This window comes from Acanthochromis polyacanthus, chromosome 13 (genome assembly GCF_021347895.1).
Source record: "Acanthochromis polyacanthus isolate Apoly-LR-REF ecotype Palm Island chromosome 13, KAUST_Apoly_ChrSc, whole genome shotgun sequence".
Taxonomy (NCBI): domain Eukaryota; kingdom Metazoa; phylum Chordata; class Actinopteri; family Pomacentridae; genus Acanthochromis; species Acanthochromis polyacanthus.
The window spans coordinates 8,436,084-8,462,971 of NC_067125.1; the positions used below are offsets into that span (position 1 = coordinate 8,436,084).

The window sequence follows — 26,888 nt, forward strand, 5'->3', positions numbered from 1 at the left end:
CCTGCCAGGCATTATGAATGATAATTTCTTTTCGTCAGAAGATGAGTATTGTCATAGACATGACAGTGTGGGTGCCACTGGCAGAGCGATGACTCACTCTGCGATGTCATGCAGCAGCAGTGTGATATATCACCGAGAGAGAAGGAGAGAGAAGAATGATTAGAAAGAAGGTTCACTGACAAACTTATTTTTGCAAAAAATGAAGTGGTGAAATGAGGATTGATGCCTAGTATCTATCTGGTACAGGTCGAACAAAATTCTCTTATTCCTTCTGCTCTATTCTCTAACGAATAGCAGACTATGGCTAAAAAATCATCTCATGCTGGAAATGTGTTTTCATCATTTTAACCGCTGACCATTCAGATGACACAAGAACATTATTTCAAATTTATTATTTGAACAGCATCTGTTTTTAGCTGCTCTGCAGAAATCATGGTACTTTTAATTCACTCATCTGACTGAAATATTTTACGTATTTTTACCTCCGCCAAGGAGGTTATGTGACACCTGGCGTTTGTGTGTCTGTCTGTCTGTCTGTCTGTTAGCAAGATAACTCAAAAACGCCTGGCCAGATTCACATGAGATTCGGAGGGGATGTAGACTACTGTAAGAGAAAGAGCTGATTTAATTTTGGTGGCAATCTGGAAAGGAAATTTTTTAGTATGTTTGGGTATGTGGTCCAAAATAGGACAAAAACATCATAGGTTAGTATGTCGTCCAACAAATTGGAGTAAGGTGTCCAGATAGCTCAACTGGTTAAGAAGGTGATTTGTAAACAGACCTGTGTCAGAGATGCACGTTCGATTCCAGCTTGTGCTCCTTTACTACATGGGTTTCCTGTTTTCCACTCTATCCTTGGCGGAGGTCTGCACTCTCTGAGTGCTTTTCTAGTGCTAAGTATAGAATTGTTTGATTTAAATCTTAGTCTAATTGGGAAAAGCCTGATAGTCCACGTCTTAAAAGCAGATCACTTTTTTGTCGCCAGAGCAATTTTTGGTCCTCATCATGAAAACTTGTTATCTGAGCAGCCAAACTCTCTTGACACTGTCTGCATAAAGATTTTGAGCACATTCAGCCGCTGTTCCCCTCTCTCTCTTTCATTGAATTCTATATTCATCCCCTGTTCTGTTTCTTGTCTAAAATGCTTTAAAACTTGGTCTCTAGGCAACTTTTTAACAAGCTGGATAAAAGCCATACAGTCTGATGATTTCCAGTCTGTCTGGCCTTCAGCAGAAACACTCTGCTGTAAATCGGAGCTGTATTATTTAATATTCTTCGAAGCTCAGATAAGAATCAACGATATCTGTAATTATACACACACATATATACCGTATATATTGTCTATGTACAGTAACAGTCAAAAGTTTGGACACACCTTCTCATTTAATGCTTTTCTTTATTTTCATGACTATTTGCATTGTAGATTCTCACTGAAGGCATCAAAACTATGAATGAACACATATGGAATTATGTAGTAAACAAAAAATGTGAAATAAGTCAAAACAAGTTTTATATTTTAGATTCTTCCAAACAGCCACCCTTTGCTTTGATTACTGCTTTGCACACTCTTGGCATTCTCTGGATGAGCTTCATGAGGTAGAACCTGAAATGGTTTTCCAACAGTCTTGAAGGAGTTCCCAGAGATGCTGAGCACTTGTTGGCCCTTTTTTGCCTTCACTCTGTGGTCAAACTAAATGCAAACTGGATGTGATGTCATGTTGCTGCAGGATGCTGTGGTAGCCATGCTGGTTCAGTGTGTCTTCAGTTTTGAATAAATTCCCAACACTGTCACCAGCAAAGCACCCACAAACTGACACACCTCCTCCTCCATGCTTCACGGTGGGAACCATGCATATAGAGACCATCCGTTCACCTTTTCTGGAACTAAAGATCTCAAATTTGGACTCATCAGACCAAAGCGCAGATTTCCACTGGTCTAATGTCCGTTCCTTGTGTTTCTTGGCCCAGATAAACCTCTTCTGCTTGTTTCTTTTCCTTAGTAGTGGTTTCTTCGCAGCTATTTGACCTAATTAGTCAGTATCCTCTGTGTCTGCTACTAGAAATCTGTGTGGCATTTATCTGGGCTCTAATCTGAGCTGCTGTTAACTTGAGGATGGTGACTCTGATGAACTTCTCCTCAGTAGCAGAGGTGACTCCTGGTCTTCCTTTCCTGGGGCGGTCCTCATGTGAGCCAGTTTCATCATAGTGCTTGATCGCACTTGGAGATACATTCAAAGTTTTTGCAGTTTTCCAGACTAACTGACCTTCAGTTCTTAAAGTAATGATGGACTGTCATTTCTCTTTACTTGCTGATTGGTTCTTGCCATAATATGGATTGTAGCAGTTGTCAAATAGGGCTGTCAACTGTATACCAACCTGACTTCTGCACAGCACAACTGATTGTCCCCCCACAACCCCATTAAGAAGACAAGAAATTCCACAAATTAACCTTGACAAGGTACACCTGTAAAGTGAAATAGTTTCAGGTGACTACCTCATGAAGCTCACTGAAAGAAGGCCAAGGGTTTGCAAAACAGTAATCAAAGAAAAGGGTGGCTATTTTGAGGAATCTAAAATATAAAACATATTTAGAATTATTTCACAATTGTTTGCTTGCTACATAATTCCATATATCTTGCTTCATAGTTTTGATGCCTTCAGTATGTTTGAATGAGGAGGTGTGTCCAAACTTTTGACTGCTAGTGTATATATAATGGTTTTCTTCAGAATTGCTGTTTAGTTCAAAAGCATTCCTTCTTTTTTCTATTGTTACAACCCGACATGGTGTTTTACTGAAAAGTTTACAGTGTTTGAGCAGAGTCATCAGTGAGCTGCAGTCAGCAGAGTGGAGTGGGTGAAGTGAAAGGCAGGAACCTCATAGAGACATACATTTTATACATCTACATCAAAGACATTTTAAGGCAGAAGAGGGTTATTTTTTAGAGAAAAAAAATGTTTCAATATGTCACTTTGACACAGAGTGATTGCTTTTAGAAGTTAAATAAACAAATTAAGAGGGGCTATAAAATGTCATGTTGAACCTAACAACAGTCTCACTAGTGTTCAATTCTTATTAATTTTTCACCTATATTTGAAACTTTAAAGACATTGTATTGCATATTATTTCTCTCTTTTTAAACTGTGTATTTTTTAATCTGAATTCTCAAACCTTATCTCCCTGTTTATTTTTTAAATAATGTATTGCATTCATTAAAAAAATGGCAATACTTTTTGAAAAAAACTTTAAAAATATAATTGACAATGACAAAATCAGAAATTGGTCATAATTTGTCTGTGTGTCGTGACTGGTATTTACAAAATCATACTTCTCCTAAAAATGATTTATTTCAGATGGAGTTAACTGCTTTCGTCTCCAGTGAATGACTTTGTCTATAAAATTGTTTGTGGGGGTCATGCACGTAATTTAAAATAACGGCGATGTCCAAGTCTGTTTTCAATCAGGCACCGCTCCAGACAGCTACAACCGGCTAGAGGGGTCCTTTTCCGCTGTGCTGAGGAGGATTAGCAGCCAACATGCCGACTGTCGGAATAAAAAGGGATCTTCTTTTCAAAGCTTTGGGCAGAACTTACAGTAAGTCATATTTACTACACTGTCAAGTAAAGGACTGCGTGTCTGTCTTTTCGCTCACATGTTCTTTTGGCTTCAAAACACAGAAAAATTAAGAGGAGTGAACTCGCTGCCTGAAAGTTAGCAACGCAGCTGCTACTAATGTTGGCTACCTGACCACAGTCTGACTATCTTGAATGAAAATGTAATTCTTCTAAAGCGGTTTTCATCAGATACTATGTTTAATATCATCTTACTTCTGCCAGTGTTTATACCGACTACAATGCACTGATAACTAATGCAGTGACATCTCTGTGGTTGATGTCAACGTGATTGCATCATTTCCCCTGACTGCTGTCATTTAACCGTGAGCAGGAATATCAGAGGAAACACTGTGGTGTTCAACGATATACAAACCTGTTTTAATCATGTCTGCTTGCTTGTTTTAGCTGACGAGGAGTTTGACGAGCTGTGCTTCGAATTTGGGCTGGAGTTGGATGAAATTGTAAGTCAATGACTTCAGATGAGGTCAACCCAAAGTGTTGTCTGAGTCAGTATATAATGGAGAGACTTTTAAAGTCCATAGGATATATCATACATAATTTTTTATTTAAGTTAAAAAAAATAATGTTTTTTGTTCATTATGACCATGTCTTTACAAATTCTATTTTCTTTTATTATGAAAACTAACACTTTTTCATAAAAAGAATAGTGGATATCACTAAAATATCAACAAAATAACCATCCGAATTTAATAACAACCACCTTCTAATTAGCTAAAGAATAACAAAATTAGCTTATTCAGGAATGGTTTTGATTGTATTCTTTTTATTAAGTTGAGATATTTCTTTTTTGGAAATACATCAAATTTTTTATGGAAATAACAGATTGTATCTGTGTCCGAGAAATCACTTCCAACTAAGTTCTCCATTACAAAAACACCTCTCAAGGAAACGTGTTAATTTCAAATCGCATGACCTGCTCCACATGATGTCATTTCCTCCTGATAAAAGCCTGGCAAGTCTCCAAGGCTTTCTGAGTTATTTAACCCTCGTAACGTCCTTCCAGTTGCCATACAGTTTTTGTCTTCGGGGGTCAAAAATGATCCCGCCTGGTTAGACTGTTACTTAAAGCATATATTATAAGCTGTCAATCAAATCTGTGTTACACCTTTAGTCTGGCTTCAGTCCAACCCATTACCACAAATTTTTCCTTTCATTTTGTAATTTAGGCCCAAATAGACCTTGTTTACATAAAAGTATATGACAGCAAAAGATTTTATTGGGGGTCAGAAGGGGACAATACCACGGTTAATATAAAGTAGTGTGTGAGTCAAGTGTGGATTTCTGGCATGCCAACAGGTTAACTACAATATCCTTATAAATAACTTCCAATTTCAAGTTTACTGAAGAATCTTTCTGTTAAAGTGCCATGTGGTGTTTGGTTATAGGTGGTCATGTTGATTTTGGGCCTGAAAACAGCAAAAATATCAACTATGATACCTGTCAAATATGTTACAAAAAAGTCCCGCAATTCTACGTTGTCCCTTCTGATGAACAGTAATGCTTTCTTGTGGTGGACATTTCAGGAAAGACTGCAGTTATACCCACGCTTGTCAAGTCACAATTTTCTGTGCTGAAGGTCTTCTTTCTTATTCATCAGTATTTGTATCGGAACATGTATAGATATTTTTCTCTTTGTCCATCACAGACCTCGGAGAAGGAGATAATCAGCAGAGAGCAGGGCGACACCAAGGCTTCAGAGGCGTCCGATGTCATCCTGTACAAGATCGATGTCCCAGCTAACCGCTATGACCTGCTGTGTCTGGAGGGGCTGGTCCGTGGACTGCAGGTCTTCAAGAATAAGTGAGTTGCATTTTGGTCCATAGAGAGAGCATGTATGCAAAACAAGGGCTGAACCATATGCATAAAAAATATATTGTGATTATTTTCAAATATATTGGAATAAAGAGTCAAAATTTCAGTGGATGTTTTTGCATTTTTTTTCCAGAAAAATGTAGACAAAATGATATGATTCTTACTGTGGTCTGCATGTTCTGTTATAAATTTAATTTGTAGCCCGGGGCGTTTTTGTATCACCGTTATGCTGAATTTCTAATAATATGTTTCAACAAGACACATTTTATCTTTCTCAGAAAATTGCTGCTCCTGCAGTTTCATTGCTTGAATGTTGACAATATTACAGTTTTGATAATATTTGGATTACTTGTTCAGCCCTATGAAAAACCTGTGCTATTTTTGGCAGTATGTGTGTGTAAAGATGACTGCTAAATAAACACCGAGGCTAATTAGAAATACTCATTACTAAAATAATGTAGTTCAGGGAATGTTTATTAACAACATTTATCTTTGTTTTGGTTTAGACAGAAACTATCCTTATGAATCAGTGGACCTTTTGGTTGTGTCGCACTTACTAATGTGTTTTTATTCAGACTGTAGTGCTTGCAGTCTTGTGTCACAAAGATATCATATTTGTGTTTCAGGCTGGAGGCACCTCGCTACAGACGTGTAAGCCCAGTCAGTGGGGACCCTCAGAAGCTGATCATCACAAAGGAGGTGGTTGGAAATATTCAGAATCTATTGGCAAATAAATAGTTTGTGGCCTGAGGGTATCATTAGTTTGGTTTTTAGATCAAATAAGTGTGTTTTACTCTTATAATCTATTTGTAACTGATATGTATGTTCTATGCAGACAGCAGCAGTGCGACCGTTCGCTGTGGCAGCAGTGTTGAGGAACATCACTTTCACACAGGAGCGCTATGACAGTTTCATCGAGCTGCAGGAGAAACTACATCAGAACATCTGCAGGTCAGAGCAGATGAAGTACAAGAAGTACTTTAGTCATTTTCTGAGTAGAGATGTCATTTGAAAACTAGAACAGCAGCCAAGGCTGTTCATTCCCCCATATGACACTGTCAGAAATGCAGCATTTATTTTGTGCTCTTGTTTTGTTTTGCTTTGTGTAACTACATTGTGTATAGATAACGAATCACGTGACCTAAATATGTAGCAGGCAGCGGGAATTGATGGGACTAGTTGTTCCTTGTATCATTTCTGACGGATAAGTACACAGTAAATGTAATAAGTTACTTTTTATTTATTACTGCTGGAAAAAACAATACTATCAGTATGTATTTATTACTTGGTATCAGAAATAGTTCAGTTGCCCTTCTCATTATATTACCAAATCATTTTCACCACCCCCTTCTGATAAAAGCCACACACTGTTGCATGTTCTCTCTGAAAGAAGCCAGCAAACATCTCTTTATCTGCAGCAGCTTGACTTAGCTTTTATGGGAATTTTCTCTGTAATGCATGAAAATGAGAGCGAGTCAGGTACAGCTACGTAACATCTCCTCTACACAGGGATAAGCTTCTTCAGATCTTACTGTATCCAATAAATTAGATGTATTTTTCGTGGCTGAGAGAATTTTCTAGCTGGCACAGAATCTTCAATGGGCAACAATGTTCTTTGCATATTTGACTGAAAGAAATCAAAATAACAGCAGTACTTCTCCTTCAGTCCATCTGCCTCATCCTCCATTCTCACCATAAACTAGCATAAAGCAAATTGTGTTGTGGTAATGCATTACTCTTTTGGGCAACACTGCAGTTTGCGGTGACTTGTTTTGATGCACTCGCATTGAACAATCAGAGTTTGTCTTCTGCACTTATCATGCTTTGAACAAATCAGTGGAAGAACCGATTCAATTTCAATTCAGTTCAATTTTATTTATGTAGCGTCAATTCCTGTCAAATTGTCTCAAGATGCTTTACAGAACCCATATGCCCATAGAGTAGTTATGCAGTGGACATGTCTAATGCAGAGTCATGTACACTTCCCACAGTTGGCAGATTTGTGGTCATAGTGTCGTCTCTGTTTGCACTGTGCAGCTCCCCTTTCAGCCTTTGGTTTAGTAGCTATAGTTGACAGTCATTTAATGTCATGCAGGAAGAGGAGCCTGGTGGCCATCGGGACCCATGACCTGGACACCATCTCTGGGCCTTTCACTTACACAGCCAAACCCCCCGGAGACATCAGCTTCAAGCCGCTGAACCAGACCAAAGAGTACACTGCCACGGAGCTCATGAGCCTCTACAAGGTGCATAGCTGTTTGACTGGATGTTAGTTAAATGAGCAGCTTTTCTTTTTGAGCAGTACTGACTCAGTGTTGCTGTCTTGATTTCTGCAGACAGACAGCCACTTGAGGCATTATCTTCACATTATTGAGGACAAGCCAGTGTACCCGATCATCTACGACAGCAACGGCGTTGTTCTCTCCATGCCTCCTATTATCAATGGTGAGTTTTGTACTCTTACTGTGCCTATCGTCATTCTGGTTTCATTTTCTGCCTCTGGTGCACACTGTTCACACTTCCGCTGTTTAACCAAATGTGGTCGAGTGTTTTTTTTTTTAAATAAATTATGAGCAAAAAAATCAGGCACTATCTGACTTTTTGGATGTAAAATGTTAACATAAACAATATAACATTCCAACATGTGTGGCTTGTGATTATATATGAAGATTAAAAAGAAAAAAAGTAGCTTTTAGGATGATTCCGGTATAATCAAATGTCACGTGTTTAACTGTAAATATTCACTGCTCTTTCAGGAAATCATTCAAAAATCACCCTACAGACAAAGAATGTCTTCATTGAGTGCACAGCGACAGACCTGACCAAGGTACTGACCAAGATAAATCATTAATATATCACTGCTGTCATGAGAAGCTGACCTAAACTTGATCCGTTCATTTCAGGCGAAGATCGTGCTGGACATGATGGTGACCATGTTCAGCGAGTATTGTTCACAGCCCTTCACGTGAGTCATGTCTTTCTGTAAAGCTGGCTTCTCTCAGCAGACCGACCATGACTAGAATTGCATCTCAGCATTTTAGGTGTACAATTTTGAAGAAAGCTAAAGCATTTTGTTGTAAAACGCTTGTTCAAGTGTAGAAATAGTTTTGTTTCTGTATGTCTTGAGAAGTAAAGCAGCAGGGATTCTCTAAAGGAGAAAAGCTTTTTTAGTTTTCAGTACACCGACAAAACGGCAGCTGCTTTCCTTTTGCTGTCGAATCCATCAACTGGACTTCAGATAAATCCTTTTTGCTACAGGATAATGCATCCTCCAGATTCAAAGATTTATTCGTTTTAGTTTGTTTCATTATTGTCCTGTTTCCTTTGCCTTGCTGACCTTGATCCTGCTTTGATGTCGGTGATAAGGGTGGAACAACAATGGCCTGTCACATTGTCACATCTCCCAGTTTCATTGTATACTTGTTATACAATGACAATAAAGGCTTTCTATTCTATTCTATTCTGTGCTAAACTACACTTTTATGAGTTTAAAGTTCTCTTATGGATGTTACTGTCAGGTTTTAGTTTTAAATAGCTGAGTTTAACGATCTGAAAAAAAATACAGACATCAGAGAGTCAGAATTAAATTGACTATTCTGAAATGTGCAGTTAATTTGTAGAGAAGAGAATGAGTAACTCGTAACTAAATACACATGAATGGCAAAAGTAACGTCATAGAATATCTGCAATAATCTTTTTGACTCAGAAGAACTGAGTTACGGATATCTGCAATGCATATCCTATCAAGCTATGAAAAATTAAACTGGTTGCCATAAAGTTTGTGTCAGATGTATGTTCTGGATACTGAACCTTAATTTTTCTTCAAATTAATGTAGTATTTATACTACCATTCAAAAGTTTGGGGTCACCCAGACAATTCCATGTTTTCCATGAAAACTCCCACTTTTATTCATGTGCTAACATAACTGCACAAGGGTTTTCTAATCATCAGTGAGCCTTTCAACACCGTTAGCTAACACAATGTAGCATTAGAACACAGGAGTGATGGTTGCTGGAAATGTTCCTCTGTACCCCTATGGAGATATTCCATTAAAAATCAGTCGTTTACAGCAGGAATAGTCATTTACCACATTAACAATGGCGAGACTGGATTTCTGATTCATTTAATGTTATCTTCATTGAAAAAGCTGCTTTAATTTAAAAAATATAGACATTTCTCAGTGACCCCAAACTTTTGCACGGTAGTGTACGTAGAGGTTTAACAAACAGGTAAAGAATGAGGCTGTTAGAATGTTAGAATGGGGATGATGTTTTCTTCTCTGTCCTGGTCTTTCAGGGTGGAGGAGGCTGAGGTGGTGTACCCAGATGGAAAGACCTGCATATACCCAGTACTGTAGTCACTTCTGTCATCTCACACTCTGTCTTCTTTTATTATGTAGCAGTAGTTTCTTTTCATGTCTCCTCTTTCTGACTCTTCTGTGGTTTCCTTGTTTGTCCTTTAGGAGCTGGCTTACAGGAAGGAGAAGCTGTCCGGCGAATTCATCAACCGAAAAGTTGGCATCAAGTAAGCCTTTTGCACCTGCTCAGTCTTAAAGCCAGAGAGCAAGATTAACACAAAAGACACAGATGTGATTAATGCCTGTTGGTAAATACTTCACATGCTTTCCATTTTGCATGCTGCTAAGTAGGGCTGGACATTTTTACTCAATAAAATGTTTCATTTCGGTCGATATCAGTAATAACTGATAAATTATGAGCATGCTTGTGATTTGTTCATACAGCCACACTTTGCATTTTTGTTCAGTGCTTTTATGGTGGTTTCCATCTGATGCATTCAAGTGTGAAACAAATAACATTCTATTGAGCAACTTTGTTAATACTGTAAGTGGTACATATGTACTGCTGGTACATATCGTTATTGTTTTATCACCCAGGCCTAGTCACACGTTTGGCAACAGCATGCCTGAGAAAATGAACTGGCTTATGTGTTTTTAGTCCGCTTGAAGGTGCTATCTAGCACTAAATAGAGCCACAACAAATGCCCTCTTTTTTATGTTTTCCATTTTCACAATCTCCAAGTAAAGAAAATGCAGACAAAGCAATTAATGATTTACTACACGGAGTTTATTTAACTTCCTCCAGGCACTTATTAGCTTCTAAAGAAGTAGTTAACCTGTCAGTTTTTTTGCTTTGCTGTAATCTTTGTAAGTTGTTTCCTTTAATGAGATAACACTCTCACTTCACTTCTCACACACTGCAGCTCATTTTGCTTACAAAAGCATTACCTGCTCCACTGCTGCTTGGTGTCAGAACACCTTCACCAGCATAATAAATCACACCTTTTGATGAACACCGCTCTCTTTTTATTCCCTCTCCTGACAGTGAGTCAACTGAGAAAATTGCTCAGCTGCTGACCAGGATGTGCCTGCTCTCCCAGGCTACCGGCGTCGGTGATGAGATTGAGGTTGAGATCCCACCCACGCGTTCGGACGTCATCCATGCCTGTGACATCATGGAGGACGCCGCCATCGCCTACGGATTCAACAACATTACCCGCACCACGCCACACGCCTACACTGTTGCCAATCAGGTACCTGGCTTTGCCTCTGTGTAAATGTGTTCCAATAGTAAACCGAATGCTAGTAAATCTCTTCAAATATAGTGTGTATTCTTATGGATAAGCTCTATATGTTCACAGTTCCCACTTAATAAACTGACCGAGTTGTTGAGACAAGACCTGGCAGCTGCTGGATTCACCGAGGCTCTTAACTTTGCCCTGGTAAAACAAAACCACAAACATGCGCAAATTACAATACTTTATGCTCGCTCCTTAAAAATACCAAAAGAAACCTGTCCTTCTCATCTTCCTGTAGTGTTCTGCAGAAGATATAGCCGACAAGCTTGGAAAGAAGATATCGGAGACCAAGGCAGCTCATATTTCCAACCCTAAGACGGCTGAGTTTCAGGTAACACACAGTACATCATAAAAAGCTCATATTGCAGATTTCTGATCTAGTCTTACCAATAACCTTTTGCTTTTAACTTTAGTGAACTGCAGACTTTAGTTGGGCACATGTAGTAACACTTCTTCTGGATCTGGGATGATGTTTCTACCATCAGAGTGTATATGGTGGACATATAGACAAAGCAATAATAGAGTTTAACAGGTCACAGACGAGCAGTAGGTATATAGAGCCTATATTGAATAGGCTATAAGCTAAGAAGAATTAAAAAAAAAAATCAATTCACAATAAAAATGCCACTTTTATCAAGTTAGCTACTAAAATCAAAGTCCTGCTTCTTTATATACCTTTGTCTATTTGTCTATTTTATTCTATATTTTTTATATCTGATTCTATTTTTATTATTATCAATGCATGCACCTTGACTCTTACTATTATTATTATTATCTTTATCTTTTTACTTACTGTTCTATTTGTACTTGCACCAAGAGCACCAGAGAAAACTCCTTGTAAGTGTAAAAGCCTATTTGGCAATAAAACAGATTCTGATTTTCCTCCGTGTTTCTCACGTGTAGCTCATGTTGCTTTTGATGAGCTTCCCTAACAAAATACAAGCTAAACCTACAATAGCTGCATTCTTAGTGTACTAGGATGAGTCACTCTTTTGGCCTTCAAAGAAAGTTAACCTCATGCATGCACAAAGTTTTGCCTCACGTGTGCAGAAAGCTTCTGTATCCCCATCAGACTCATTTAATCAGTGGCATACATTAGGGTCAGCTAATGAACCACTTTCTGTCTAAGTGGAGTAGTGTGTGAGACAGAAACATGACACTTAATGCTGCCTGTGTGGATAGCTATATTGATTATAATGGGAGTGTATCTGATCCAATAGGCTGAACATGGCCAAAGTGGTTACTTTGTTGACATGCCACTAAAGAATTGTACTTCTTCGTGCATGCCCTTGTGAAAAAAGCTTTACTGCCAGAACAATTTCACTATACAAAACATTTTTCTCTTGATATAGACTAGCATCAAAAATCTGGAGATATAAGATCAAAATAGAATGGAGCGTTCTGAAATAAACAAGGTGAAGCATGTATGAGAAGCCCTTATAATGACCACGATCAGTAGCTTAAAAGTAAAGTAAAAGTAAAGTTATCGAAAATACCCTGAAAATAGACAGGATTCTGGAGGATTAAACAGATTATACATTTCAAATTAAAGCTTCTTTATAATCAAGTTAATTTTCTTCTATAAGTATTCTTTACTAGGACTCTAGAATAACATTTAAGTAATACGAAAGGATGTTTTTGAGTCAAAAACAAACCAAAATCTAGTTGGTAGCTGACCTCACACTCTTAATTCATGCTGGTATTTTCCATAAGAGGGCGCTCTCCTCCTCTCTAACAGACTGCTGCCTTGTTTTCCAACCTGACTGTGATTTCCCTCCACCAGGTGGCACGCACCACTTTATTGCCAGGCCTGCTGAAAACCATAGCTGCCAACAGGAAGATGCCCCTTCCCCTCAAACTGTTTGAGATATCTGACGTGGTGTTGAAGGATGAGACCAAAGGTGGGCGTGTGTATGTGTGAAATGACTGGGGGGGGGGGATTAGTCTTGAATTGCGCAGTTTTGAAATCTCGTCACTGATGTTTTTGGACAGATGCTGATGCTGATGATTGGGGAAAATGTATTCTGCCAGTTGAAATGTAAAATATTTACTCAGTTTTTCCACAGGATGGATCGCAAAACTGCCTGAATCATGACGTAGATACAAGAATGAATGCTGACAGTGATTACATGTGTGCACTTGTGAGGAACCTCAAATGTGTCAGAGTCAGTTTAGGTGAAGAATAATTATAAACAACCAATGTAGTCCTGATAAATGTCCATAAATATATATAATAAATGAGAAGGAGTTCTATCGGAAGACTGAGGCTTTTACATTTTGAATCACACTGACTGGACATATTGTATCAGTAAGCCACTGGTGTGACCCTGTTCTCAATCTCCCTCACCCTCCCTCCCCCTCATCCTCCCAACCAGATGTCGGGGCGAGGAACAGCCGGCGTTTTTGTGCCGTTTACTACAACAAGAGCCCGGGCTTCGAGGTGATCCACGGCCTGCTGGACCGAACCATGCAGCTGCTGGAGGTGAAGTCAGCCCGAGGAGAGGGTTACCACATCCAGGCAGCAGACGGTAAGAATCCTGTGGAGGATGGGGGTGGAGGCCAACAACCAGATCTACAGGAATGTGTGTGTAAGCTAGCGCTGTCGGTTAATGTCCAACAAAAATGGATTTACAGAGGGAGGAGAAAATCCCAGCAACAGATTTTAACCCATGTGATTAGAACATGTTTATGTACAAGCTGGTGAACAAATAAATCTGGGCCACGTGAGGTTAAAAGGCAGGTTTTGTTGAGATTATGTAAATCCAGTCTACGACTAGCAGTGACTGCATTGTTGTGTGGGAACATGTATTCTGCTGTACAGTTTCCATGACGGTGACATGAACAATTTAGCTTTAAGGCAAAATTAGCTTGCAAGATGAGTGGCTAATTTCAATAAGAGCTGAACAATGGATAGACAGAGAATGATATACAAGAAAATACACAATGAAACACTTCATGTACTTTATTGCTTTACAGCTAGATACTGACTCTCATTAGAATATTTTTACATAACCTTTTGTATCAGCTTTTGATTTTACATTGTTGGTATTTATCGTGAAATGTTTTAGTCAGAAATGTGATACTAGTATAATTTGATCAAAAGAAACACATATATCTCTTTAGAGGTTCAAACAGAGCAGCAGTCTGCTTCCTTTAATGCTGCAAAACCCACTGTTGCAGAAATACGACAACAGTTTTATTTTTTCTAAATATTGTTTTCGATTTTATATATATTTTGTTTTTTTTGCTCTTTTTCTTCTATATTTAGTTATATATTATTATTAATATTTATTTTTTGCTAATTTTTCTGTGTTTGTTATATATATTTTTGTTTGTTTTTTACTCATTTTTTTCTATATTTGGATTTATATATTATTATTTAGATTTTTAATTGTATTTTATTTTTGTTCATTTCTTCTGGATTTTTTATATATATAAAACAAATCCATATAAAATGAACAAAAAATAAAATACAACTAAACGTCTAAATGATAATAAATATATATAAATCCAAATATAGAAGAAAATGAGTAAAAAACAACAAAAAAATATATATGTATTTAATTTTTCCTAAATTTGGGTTACATTTATGTTTGTTTGTTTTTTGTTTATTTCTTTTATTTTTGGGCTCATTTCTTTCTGTTTGGGTCTTGCAGAGTTAAATCTCTAGCACATGTGGATTTTCCATCATTAATATTCCTATTGGTTACACTGTCAGTGAATCAAAAGTATTCCCCAGACTTTAGCACAATTCTATAAACACCCCAAACACACGCAGTATATCTTCTCCCAGTACGACTTTAAACAGATTAAATGACATAAAGCATGTGGTGTGTCCACTCGTCCTTCCTCTTCTTCCTTCCTCTCCATCTGCTCTCGTCTTATCTGATAGTGTCTCCGTTTCTTTGCTTTTCAAACCAGACAGATGTAGGAAACAGAGAAAAACTAACTACTCAGGCCTTAGAGTGAACACAACTGCAAACTTGCTTTTGAAAATCACAGTCACAGTGACATAGCTGGTGCAGAGGAAAGCTGACTGTCCTAGAGGGGAAGGAGACACGATATTGTCTAAATATGGGGATAGCGGCTCGTATTTTTAGTAAATCTCTCCTGGAATCCATTCTGAGTGTTGCTCTTGTTTACATAAAAAATGACAGAAATAGTTGTGAAAAAGAGAGTTGCAGAGAGAAGCTGAAACATCGGCTCCTTCCTCAGCTCCACACAGCTCGTTGTTCACTATATAAAGGGAGTGTGCCTGTCTGATCGTCTGCATGCAAAGTTATAGAAGTTGTCAGAACAAATTTAGTGAGAATTAGAGTTGTGGCATTTCTCCTCTACTGGGGAAAAAAGTCACAGCAACGATGTGACTTTTACTGTGGTCTATGCCAAACAAGTGCATTCCCTTGCAAGTAGAGAATATGATGTGTAGTCTGAGGTGTCTCTGCAGCACCACAATGCTCCTTTATAATGATATGCTGTGACACATTTTACCTTTGTCAAAATACTGCAGCTCCTGTCATTTAGATATTGTTGGTTATACTGCAATGTCAATAATATATAGATGACTTGTTCAGCGCTGGATGACAAGCAGACACAGCCTCCTTAATGGAGTCAGTGCAGTGAGTTTAAGAGGACAGGAGATGAACTCTGGACAGGAAAGAAATGGGCATCTTTATGAGGTTAAATTAAATTGTATTCAACAACTACTAAGAGTAGTTTACACAGTGAATCGTTTTGATTTGATTCTTTTTAGTCCGTACCAATCCCCAACACTTCATATGTGGAGCATTGCCGCCAAAGATGCAGTTCTTCAGGATGTGAACATTTTGGCAAGGAGTTGTTGACATTTTCTCGCCTTGGATTCTGGGTCCAGATTGAGATGTTGAGAGGTGTTTGTTGTTTTTGTTCAGAATGCTCCGTGGCACTGTCTGCCTTCTGGGTGTAGTTCATCTGTAAGTACTTTTTTTAGTGATGTGATGCAATGGGAAAAAATTAATCTAATTAGAGGCTCTGTAATTAATTAATCATGATTAATCACATTTTTGTCAAATAGCAGTATTTGACACAATAAGCAAAGTTATTTAATTCAAATAAATGTTGGTTGATGACTGATTGGATGAACAGACATATACGTGAACTTAAACAACAAAAAAATCATTCGTTTCATTTCCATTTATCTGCATTTTTCATCTGTCTACTACATTCACAGATTACTGCAAACTCAAAGTGCAATAAGAGCGATTATATTCAAAATTTTAAGACTGTTTGTAAACTCTAACACTGCCAGTGTGTCTTGAAAATTGGACTAATGTGGGATGGCTACACCGTTTGCTGGTAACAGGACTGTTGTAGCTACGTGTCCACAGGATCCATCGGTTTCTTGCATCTCATTCATTGTCTTTGTGAAACACACCACATTGTATGCTCGTTGTGTTGTGCCGCGTTTCGAGCTGGTGTGTCGCCCCAGATCTCATTTGCATGAAGTATTTTCTACAGCTACGTGTCCACAGCACCGTTGTAGGTTTAGCTCTGATGCTAACAGCAACATGTTCTACGTTGAGGTGATACCATCGGCTTGAAGTGCTGCGATGATCAGAAAACTCTTTGTTACACAATTTCCACACAACGGCGCTTTTATCCAAGCTGACATTTGGAATTTTTTTTAAAGAAATCTTTACACCCGACAAGCCAATCAATGCGGTCTCGTCTTCCTTCGGTGTTCATCAAACTTTCTCGTGCGCTGACATCACTTGTGGCTGGTAAACAGACTTTAGGTTCATTACCGCCACCTACTGGGCTGGAGTGTTCATCAGTGTTACCGGTGTGCCACAAGTTACCGAACTGGGAAAGGTCTGTAAATTTATTAATTTTTTTAACGTGTTATTTTTTGTGATTAATTAATCGAAATTAACTTGTTTAGTCCCAGCCCTAGTTTTTTTTTGTTTGTGTTTTTAAACATAAGTCACAGCAGACCTGTTTCTGCCTTCCTTAAGTTACTATCAAGTATCTCCAGTGCTTCTACAGCAGCTTTAGTGCTACAGGAACAAACTAGTAAAGCGTCAAGTTTTCAGAATTTTAGCATCAGCTTACTTCGGAAGTATCATATCTTGTGATATCCCAAATTAAATTACGAAACTGAGGAGTAATAGGTGTTGCTTTTCTTTACAATCTCTCTGAATTAAATATAACATCTGTGGGGAAAACTTGCTTATTACTTTTCACGGACAACAGTTCGCTCCTTTGTATTTAATTTCTCTTTTTGTTCCGCCTCCAAATTCAGCAATTGCGTCATCTTCCCCCAATAAATTGGGACAACTCTGTTCTCTCTCGTTTGGTCAGTGGGGGAAACCAAATAGTGTTGACGTAAAATGTTCCTGTCATCATTGTGCTCAATAAAAATCAAAGGTGTCATATCAACATTAGTGTTTTATAGTTTATGGGCCAAGAAAATGACTTCACTGTGTCTCTAATGATGAAACGTATCTGAGTAAGGGTGCAAAGTTTCAAAGGGCTCCGTCTGAACAAGATGAATGAAGTAACTCATGTTGCATCAGCATTCCAAGTCTTTAGATGAACTTTATTCTGAAAGGATGTTTTGCTCACTTAAAGAGGACATCAAACCCGTAAACTGTGGAGCGCAATGTAGTTTTGTTTTTCACATTCGGTTACATTAAGCAGGGCTGACATGACTGGCACAATAGTATTTACAATATGAAGCGGCAGATAGATGTATGACTCAGTTGGCTGATACAGCGGATCTGTTCCTGTGAGATTAGTAATCAGAGAGGTTGGACTTCATTGTTTTCCACAGGCCAATCTGTATACATTTTAGCCCTCGTTTTCCCAAAGAGAGTATTGGATTTCTTCTTCCTCTTTCCGTCTCACTCCATCCTGCCTACCTCTCCGCCCACCTCTTTTTCTTCACTCTTACCTTGGCGTGCATGCTCCAAGGTCACACCGGAGGATATCTGCTCTGCCTCCGCTGGCCCATTCAGACTGCAAATCAATGGGCTCAAGTGTCGGTGAATGAGAGATGAGAGCAGACAGAGGAGAGGAAGAGTGGATGAGATAAGACTAGAGAGCAGAGTATGAGAGGAGGGGGGACAGGAGAGCGACAGTTAGAGGCGTAAGCAAGAAAAGAGTAGGAGACTGTGTAAAGTCTGCAGTGTGGGAGAGTGCATGGGAGGCACGTCACCCACTGCAGTACCGAGCAGCAAGACAGACTGGCACATACAGCACCCACCCACGGGTGCTCGGACTGGCCATCTGACAGGCGCAAACACACTTAAAGAGAGCCTGAAATGGACATCGTCTCACAGTGCGCTCTAATGGACATGACGCCGGACACACACACACACACACTCCCACTCAGTCTATCCTCGCCGCTGTTTTTTTTTCCACACTCTCTGCACCATTAGCTAAATCCTCCTCACACATGTCAGCGTGTCCTTAACCCCATTACAAGGTCATGACCCAGTCTAAGAGCTCACCTGACACAGGCTCGCGTCCTCAGGATGTATCCATCAGCAGAGCGAAGCAGGAGCACCGCTAACCTCACCAGCACTCCCAGGGAATACATGTCAGCCCAGTTTCCGCCACTCAGCGAGCGAGAGAGAAGAAATGACGAGTCAGGGGATCAGAAGTGGAGGGAAACAACACTTAAGAGACAGATGCCTGCGTTTCGCTTAACAACTGTGTCCAATGTAAGGTCTTGGTCCATTTGTTAGGGAAGAGATCGCGGCCATGTGACTTTTTTTGTTCAGTTATTGACCTTGAGTGTTCAGTGTTTGCTTTTTAAAGGTTAGTGCTGATGCCGATTTCAAGGATAATTCTGCCTGATTTCAACAAAAAGTGTTGTTTTGGCCATCATTTCTGTTTGTGAATTAGGAGACAAGCTGACATTGCTAAAAAGAAGTCCTACAGAGAATGAAAGAGGCATGTTTTGAACAAACTCCAACATTATTAAAACTCACTTGGAGGTGAAAATGGAAGTGAACACTAATATAACCCAGGCTGTCTGTTGTAAACATACATCACCGTGTCCGGACCAACTTCCTCATTCAGCATTGACATTGAACACATTGCTTTTTTGTGCAATGAGGAATTAGTGCTGACATTTGGGGTCTGAACTGTTGTTAAAATGAACTGCTCTTACGATCAGATATTGTGTGTGTTCTTTTAAAGCCAAATATATCTTACTCCTCTATGCCATAGAGCTTAATTGTCGACATAAAACCTTTTATTTCACAAAGCCTGTATTTCCACAGTGCTGTGTCGGTGCAAGAGAATAGTTTAGCTACATATCATCATCCAGCTGTAGGAGGAAATATTCTAATTCTCTGAGCTTATCACAATCATCAGAGCTAAACCCAAGATCAGGCGTGACCTAACCGTGACGTCACCCGTTGGTTTCAACGCTGAGAAAATGAAGCCCGGATTTTGCTACTTCCTGGTCGCCATTTTCTATTTTTTGGAGCCACTGACGTAAAAAGCGTCATCAAACAGGCTAGAGAGCAACTAGAGGCAGGACCCTAGTCGATAGACTGTCTATCAAGCATAGCCACGCCCCCTGGCTCTGCCAACTTTAGCGATTTATTTAAAATTCAGTATTGATTTATTTTAAGATCGACCACCTGATCTCTCATTTTGACCATGAAAACTAACGGGAAAAAAGTCCTGAGCTGTAGATAATCAATCTATCAAATTTTATTTTTTCCGGTGATGAATTGGGGTCTATGGAGCAAAAGCTTTTTGGAGCCAACCCTAGCGGACGGTGTGATATTGCAACTTTTTGACACTTCCGGGTGGGCTTCATTTTTGGAGCCAGATGCTACGTCCATCTTTATATACAGTCTATGCCCAAGATGTAGTGACGGTACTCCTGCAAAATACTGACGTGGGGACCTATTTTCATCCAGTCAGGTGAGCACTATCATTAATGAAATTCATGCATTAGGCCTGCACTGTTGCATGTCTCAAATCTCTGGCACCTGTTTCCATTTCAGCATGCAGGTTGCTGCTTGGGGGTAGTTTCTGTTGCTTCTAGTAGTGAAGTGGATTCTGAACAGGTGGTACGCAGAGTAGAAATGGAGAATAAAGCCATGTGAAAAGTGCAGCAGAAATGGAGGCTTATAACTGATGTCTACATCTGGTGAATGTCAGTAAAAACATTCCACTGAGTCACACTGTTTTACTGTGAGAAGTGTTGCTTTGTTGCACTGAACATGGGCACTTATTGTGTCAGTACTTTGACCATAAAATGTGTATTTTTTCTCCCCCAACAATTCTGTTTTTCTCCTGTTTTAGTAGCATTATAGGAAAAAGTACAGTACCATGCTGCACTTGTAAGACGTTGCTGGTTTTCGCATTTTAATTGTATTTGTAGACCATAATGACTGTAGAATATCACCAACTTTAACTGTAAAGCGTCTGTTGGGTTGTCTGCTTTTGTTGTTTCCCCTTCACTTTATTACTCTCTATTACTCCGCCAAGTAATGGGGCAGAGTTAAGCGACGATCGACGTACATTTGCCCGCCCGTCCGTCCGTCCTTCTGTCTGTCTGTTAGCAACATTACTAAAAAGCAGACCAATGGATTTGGATGAAATTATCAGGAAAGGTCAGAAATGACACAAGGACCAAATGATGCAGCTTATTGTCTGGATCCACAGATTTGTTAAAGATTTCTGTATCATTGTGAGATAGCGGCATGAAAATCTCACACAAACAACACACAGTCTTTGCCAGCGAGAGTGTCGGCAACCCAGTAAATCTAACACAAAAAACAAACAAAATGCTCTCTGCAGATGGATATATTGTTTCCGGATAGGCAGGGTTTGGTATCAGTCTCTTATTTGAATTTATACCTGAAGTGTAGTTGGGTTATTCCATCTCAAATCATCAGGATCCTTCTGCTGTCATAAACTATGAATATTGATGGAGATGCTTGTGGAATGTTAGCTTCATAGATCAAAAACTTTGAGATATTTTTGACACCAGCTGCCTGCTGGCGAACACATGACTACGATCCTACTACAAATCTACTGCTGCGGACTTGTCAGGACTTATCTGTTAGAAATGATACAAGGAACAATTGATTTAATTGTGAGGGTGTTTCTGAGTCCTATCAATGGACACATTCTATGTTGCCGTGATTTCTGATCATCGATAACTAATAAATAAATGCTGCATTTATTAAAAAAATGCATTTCTGACAATGCCATATGGGAGAATGAACAGCCTTGGCAGCGTACTGCGCTCTCTTAGTGCTTTTCTAGATTTGAAGATGTGAAAAAATTAGTTGGGTGTGGACAACTTTATTATAATTAACTGAAATGATTTCCAAAACTATAATATAACACCTGGAATCGGACAAGAACGTGAAGTTTTGACCACATTTCAGTATTTTTCCTTATAGCTACTATTGTGAAGCATCTAAAAGCCTCAGGAACAACACATAAAACACTAAAGCTCACATTTGAAGCCCATGTTCATCATGATTTAAAATGTTCCCAGTAATGGTGGTAATTTTAGTGTGTTCGCAGCTGCTCGCCTTTGTGCTGCTGTGGGTGTTGCGAGCTTCATTAAGAGCTTCTATGAATTTGCTTTTCCAGTTCAAATAGTGAATTACCCTTTGGCAAAATGCGCCCGTAGTGCTGGTGATGATGCCTCGGTGCAGCTCTCCCTTCTGCTGAAAGCTCTGCTGAAAGTTGGAGGAGAGTGGGCGGAAAGTGGCCTGGCTCAAGTGTAGGATTTTCATTGACTGATTGGTTATTTAAGATGTACCCGAGCTATTTATATAGTTGCCATGGCACCCTGCTAACGGTGCAAGCAGATGACGTGTGAGCCGACGCAAGCACATTCCATCAATTTAATATACATGTGTAACCGGCACAGAGCGGGCGGCTGAAATAAAAGGTGGAATTTCCCTGCTTTAGTTTACTTTTAACACACACGCTGGCTGGATGTGCAGCGTCTTGTAAGCCTTCATCCGTAGTGATGAGTGAACATCTAAGCAGCGGGCTCTGGAACCCATTAGCAAGGCAGCGTGGGAAGAAGTAGTGCACTATGGGAGAATGCCATGTCTGTGTGTTTGTGTCTCTGTGTGTCTGTGTGTGTGGGGTGGGGGGGGGGCTGTTGTCATAGCAACCCCTGTATCTTGTTATCTCCTGACAAGTCCGTCTTTCTGTCTGTTTGCATGTCAGTGTTTTTTGAACAAAGCGAGCAAACGGCTCTCACACGAACAAGAGTGTTTTCATTACAGTATTGATGGAGGCTTTTTATCCAGCTGCAGTGAAGTGACCTTTACTCCCGATACTGACACACTTACTGACTCCAATCAGAAGGAGGAAAGTGAAATGTTTGTGTGAAAGTGATCGAGACAGAAAATCCATTTATGGTCAAATAGCCTCCGGAGGTGGACGGTTTACAGTAATGACCTGTGACATTTTCACATAAACCATTTTCCTCTTTCTGCTCCGTCAGTGGTTGATATCAACCCTCCTGTTCTTATTTCCAGGCACCAAAAAATATAGTTTCCTTGTCTGAAAAAAATCCAAAAATTCAGCAAAAAAATTTCCAAAATTTCTGAAAATTTGCAAAACTTCAGGAAGAAAATTCCAACAATTCCTTAAAAGTTTCCCTTAAAAGTTTTATGTGAAAAAAAATCCCCCAAATTTGGCAAAAACATTCTTGTAAATATTTTCAAAAAATTAGTAAAAATCTTCCCAAAAAATCCTAAAAATATCTAGTGATTTCATATACAGCACCCTCCATAATTATTGGTATCCCTGGTTAAGATGTGTTCTTTAACTTCTATTAAATCCAGTTTTTTTCTAAATGATATAGGACCACAATGAAAAAAGAGGAAAATCCAACCTTTAATTTCAGTGCATTTATTCAGTGGGGAAAAAAATCACACATTAAGAAATAATTCTTTTACATCAAATCATGTGTGCCACAATTATTAGCACCCCTGATGTTAATACTTTGTACAACCCCCTTTTGCCAACAAAACAACACCTAATCTTCTCCTATAACACATTTTTCAACAATTTTCAGTGTGAGAGCATGCTTCTGCAATAAAAATTGAATTTATTTTAAAATTTTCCAACACATCTTAACCAGGGGTGCCAATAATTATGGAGGGCGCTGCCTATCAATAAAACATTCACATAAAAATCAACCAAAATCCGTTGAATTTCACTGTATTTTGGTTGATTTTTATGTGAATGTTCTTATGAAAAATTTTAACATTTCTTTTTTCCCACTAAAAAATGTTCAGAGATTTCCCAAAAATGTTGGAAATGTGGACATCAGAAGTTTCACTGTTAAAATATATATATTTCCACATTTTCAACCTTTAAACCGGGTCAATTTTGACCCGCAGAACAACACGATGGTTAAACACTAATGATGCAGTCCATTGAAGAATAGATTATGAAAGGGCTTTCCTTGGAGAGAAGTATCTGGTGCACAGGAAGCGGTGCCTTTTTAGGCTTTGGATTTGCTTGTAATAGCTCATGTAGAAGTGATCAGTGATTAATGAATGTGGGTGAACAAATGATGGAGGAAGGCAGCAGTTTATCACCCACACAGCACAAGTGACTCATGATCTCAGTGATGTGATGTGCAAGAAGCATGTCGCCGGTATGAAGAGAACAATGAAGGCTTAAGCAGAGAAGTGGACATGTAGAAACTATGTGAAGTGGCTGAAACACGATCCAACAAACACCCAGATTACGCAGATGGTGTGTTGGATCGTAACACGCTGGTCAAATATAGTTTGTCGGCATATGGACGGGGTGCCAACAAGCTACTGGAGGTGATAATTGTTTTCAAAAGGAAGCAACTCTCACAAGAGCATGTGAAGTGCCTTGAAGGTCTGGGCAGGAGAAGTTGGTGCCAGGTGTAGGTGTTCACAGCCAAATCATATTAGTTAGATGGAAGTAAGGCCAAACGGTCTGCTCATAAGCAGTTTCTCTGTTTTCTTCTTCCTTTCAGATTCCACCTTTTTCCCCGGTCGCTGTGCAGAGATCTTAGTTCGTGGAAAGACTGTGGGACGTCTCGGAGTCCTCCACCCAGATGTCATCAACCGCTTTGAGCTGACCATGCCCTGCTCCGCCATGGAGATAGACATCGAACCCTTCCTGTGATTTTACTTTCTTACACCTTAACCCCTCACCCTAAAAACATACCAGCAGTTTATACTGACATCAGAACAGAAAATAATGATGAAACAATAAGGCTTGTAATTTGCTATGACCATATACTGGATGTTTTGTTGGGCTGCACGATAGATCGATTCAGCATTGACATTGCATTGTGCTCATTGCACCAATGGAAGAAGTGTGATGTGAAGTAAGGCAAATAAACACAAACACATCATGCTACAACTTTTTTTGCTGCTGGATACAAAACCAAATATTGATTCTCCTTTTCCTTAACTAGTCTACAACAGACATCTGTCTGATAGAAATCATTTGCTGTGATCTACGGATACGTTCAGTTTGTGTTTTTTTAACTTTATTTACAAGACATGAAGTGCAAAATGAGCAACAAACAGTAAAGTTACACTGATAAGGAAGATCTACTCCAACCTACTGCAGTACTGATGTTTAAATGCTGTGCTCACAGACAAGAGCTCATGTACATTAAATCACTTGGTTCCAACTGGGTAAATCAGAAATTGTGTCTCAGTTTTCTCTTTAATCTTTGGTCACAGACACCTGTCTGACCAAGTGGAGACGAGAGGCTTCTCTGTGCACAGCTGCCTGGTTAACATCTACCAGCCTAGCCTGCCTGTGAGGAGTGGAGGGAACATCAGTAAACTGTAGTGTCTATCTATAAGCACATGTTCAGCAGGTGACATGTTTTGGGTGCAGTTTTATTTATATTTTCTCTCTAGGAGACACTCTGAATTCAGACAAAGAACTTTATTGCAGCAGTACTCAGCTGTTTGGAAATATTTCGTCTACAGAAAGGATGATGTTGACCACAAACCGGTACTCTGCAGCGTCTTGCGAAGTCTGATCTGCACTTCATCCCAAGCAAAAAACTAAGTTTTTTTTTTTTTTTTAATTCTGTGCATATGTACTCCCCTACATAATCAGCCCAGTCATTCCAGATGGTTGACTCTTTCCAAATAGTTATTCAAGTCATCTTGTGGAATTTCCTATAGTTTATTATATAACAATATGCATCACAGAAAAACTGGGATCACAATGTCAGTGTTTCTGAATATCGTGCAGCCCTAGTGTTTGGTTTATGTGGCTGAGGTGTGATTCGAATGATCTGTTTGTTACTGCATGAGAAAACTGAAGGGCCAGTCTGTGCAGCTTCATTTTGTGGAGCCGTTGGGTTTTATACATGAGTAAAAAGGCTGTTTTTCCTTAAGTCAGAAGAATTAAAAATTAACAAGACTCCATTGTGTTTGTGACATGAATTGTGCGCATCTGTGTGTGGGCTTGTGCCTGCATGCCTGGTCTTAATTTAGACTACTTATGCCTTGGGGTTAGTGCATGGTAATTAAACTTAGTGACTCATTACCTGTTTGCTTTGTTGCCTTGGTTCTTCCAGTGGCCACACTGCTGAAACCCTCCTCACTCATGACGTCCCCATGCAGGAAGTCATCAAGCACAAGTTCCCCATGCAAGAGGGATCCCAGCAGGCACCGCTCTCCCGCCCAACGTCCACAAAAACTGTGTTTGGTGACGTGAGCACACAAGAGGGTCTCAAAGCTCTCAATGATTTTCTAGCTGACAAAAGCTACATGGAGGGTTTTGCGGCATCCCAAGCTGACATGACCGTGTTTGATGCCATCCCGTCTCCTCCCTCGCTAACCTTCTGCCACCTCCGGCGCTGGTACAACCACATCAAGTCCTTCCAGAGGGAAAGAGCTCGTCTCCCAGCAGCCAAGAGAGAGTTTGTCCTCCCCGCTGCTCCCCCCGCCTCAACAAACAACACCAGCGATGACGACGACATTGACCTTTTTGGCTCTGACGACGAGGCCGAGAGCGCAGAGGCAGCTCGAATCAAGGAGCAGCGCCTCGCCGAGTACGCCGCCAAGAAGTCCAAGAAGCCAGCTCTCATCGCCAAGTCGTCCATCCTGCTCGACGTCAAGCCCTGGGACGACGAGACGGACATGGCCAAGCTGGAGGAGTGCGTCCGCAGCGTCTGCATGGACGGGCTGCTGTGGGGGCAGTCCAAGCTGGTGCCGGTGGGTTACGGCATCAAGAAGCTTCAGATAGGATGCGTTGTGGAGGATGATAAAGTGGGTACGGATCTGCTGGAGGAAGCCATCACCGCCTTCGAGGATTATGTTCAGTCTGTGGATGTGGCTGCCTTCAATAAGATCTAAATCATAGAGGCAGAGAATCATTGACTGAATGGTACCATCTGATGTTTCCTGGTCTTGGATCTGTGATGTATGAAATGCTGTAATAATGTCCATGTAATACAACAACTAAAGCTCAGGTGCTTCATTTAAAGACATTTAATCCTTTGATACAAGTACAGAAGATTCTTGCCTTCAGACATCAAATAAAGCCATTCTAACTTTTGACAGAGTGCTTTGAATCTTTTGTATTGCATGTTTTTTTAAATCGGGGAACAAGAACACAGTCTTCCGCATTTCCCCGGTATCTGATGTGTTAATGGCAACTCAGAGAGAAATTGTTGCAGCCAGTGGACTCCCCGTATGAAAGGGAGGCGTGCAGATAACAAGCCGTCTTGTAAATGGAGTCTGACAGGTGCTCCGGCATTCCTTCAGACTTTACTGTAGCAAAGGGCGGCTAACTGCTTCATTCCTGCACTGAACTTGCAGTAACCAGGTCAGTGTGGTGTAACAGA

The 26,888-nt window shown here is 39.8% G+C and overlaps 1 protein-coding gene across 1 annotated transcript; it reads left to right on the forward strand.

Annotated features, from left to right (window-relative positions):
* The first annotated feature begins 3,448 nt into the window (after positions 1 to 3,448).
* farsb (phenylalanyl-tRNA synthetase subunit beta) lies at positions 3,449 to 26,599 on the forward strand. The gene is made up of 18 exons (XM_022222456.2): positions 3,449 to 3,592; positions 4,018 to 4,073; positions 5,279 to 5,433; positions 6,072 to 6,144; positions 6,281 to 6,396; positions 7,541 to 7,691; positions 7,782 to 7,890; positions 8,202 to 8,272; positions 8,349 to 8,410; positions 9,743 to 9,794; positions 9,909 to 9,970; positions 10,789 to 10,996; positions 11,105 to 11,185; positions 11,280 to 11,372; positions 12,825 to 12,942; positions 13,417 to 13,569; positions 24,042 to 24,189; positions 25,617 to 26,599. The coding sequence occupies exons 1-18, from the start codon at positions 3,535 to 3,537 to the stop codon at positions 26,395 to 26,397; spliced, it is 2,547 nt and encodes an 848-aa protein (XP_022078148.2). The 5' UTR covers positions 3,449 to 3,534; the 3' UTR covers positions 26,398 to 26,599.
* Positions 26,600 to 26,888: the final 289 nt, after the last annotated feature.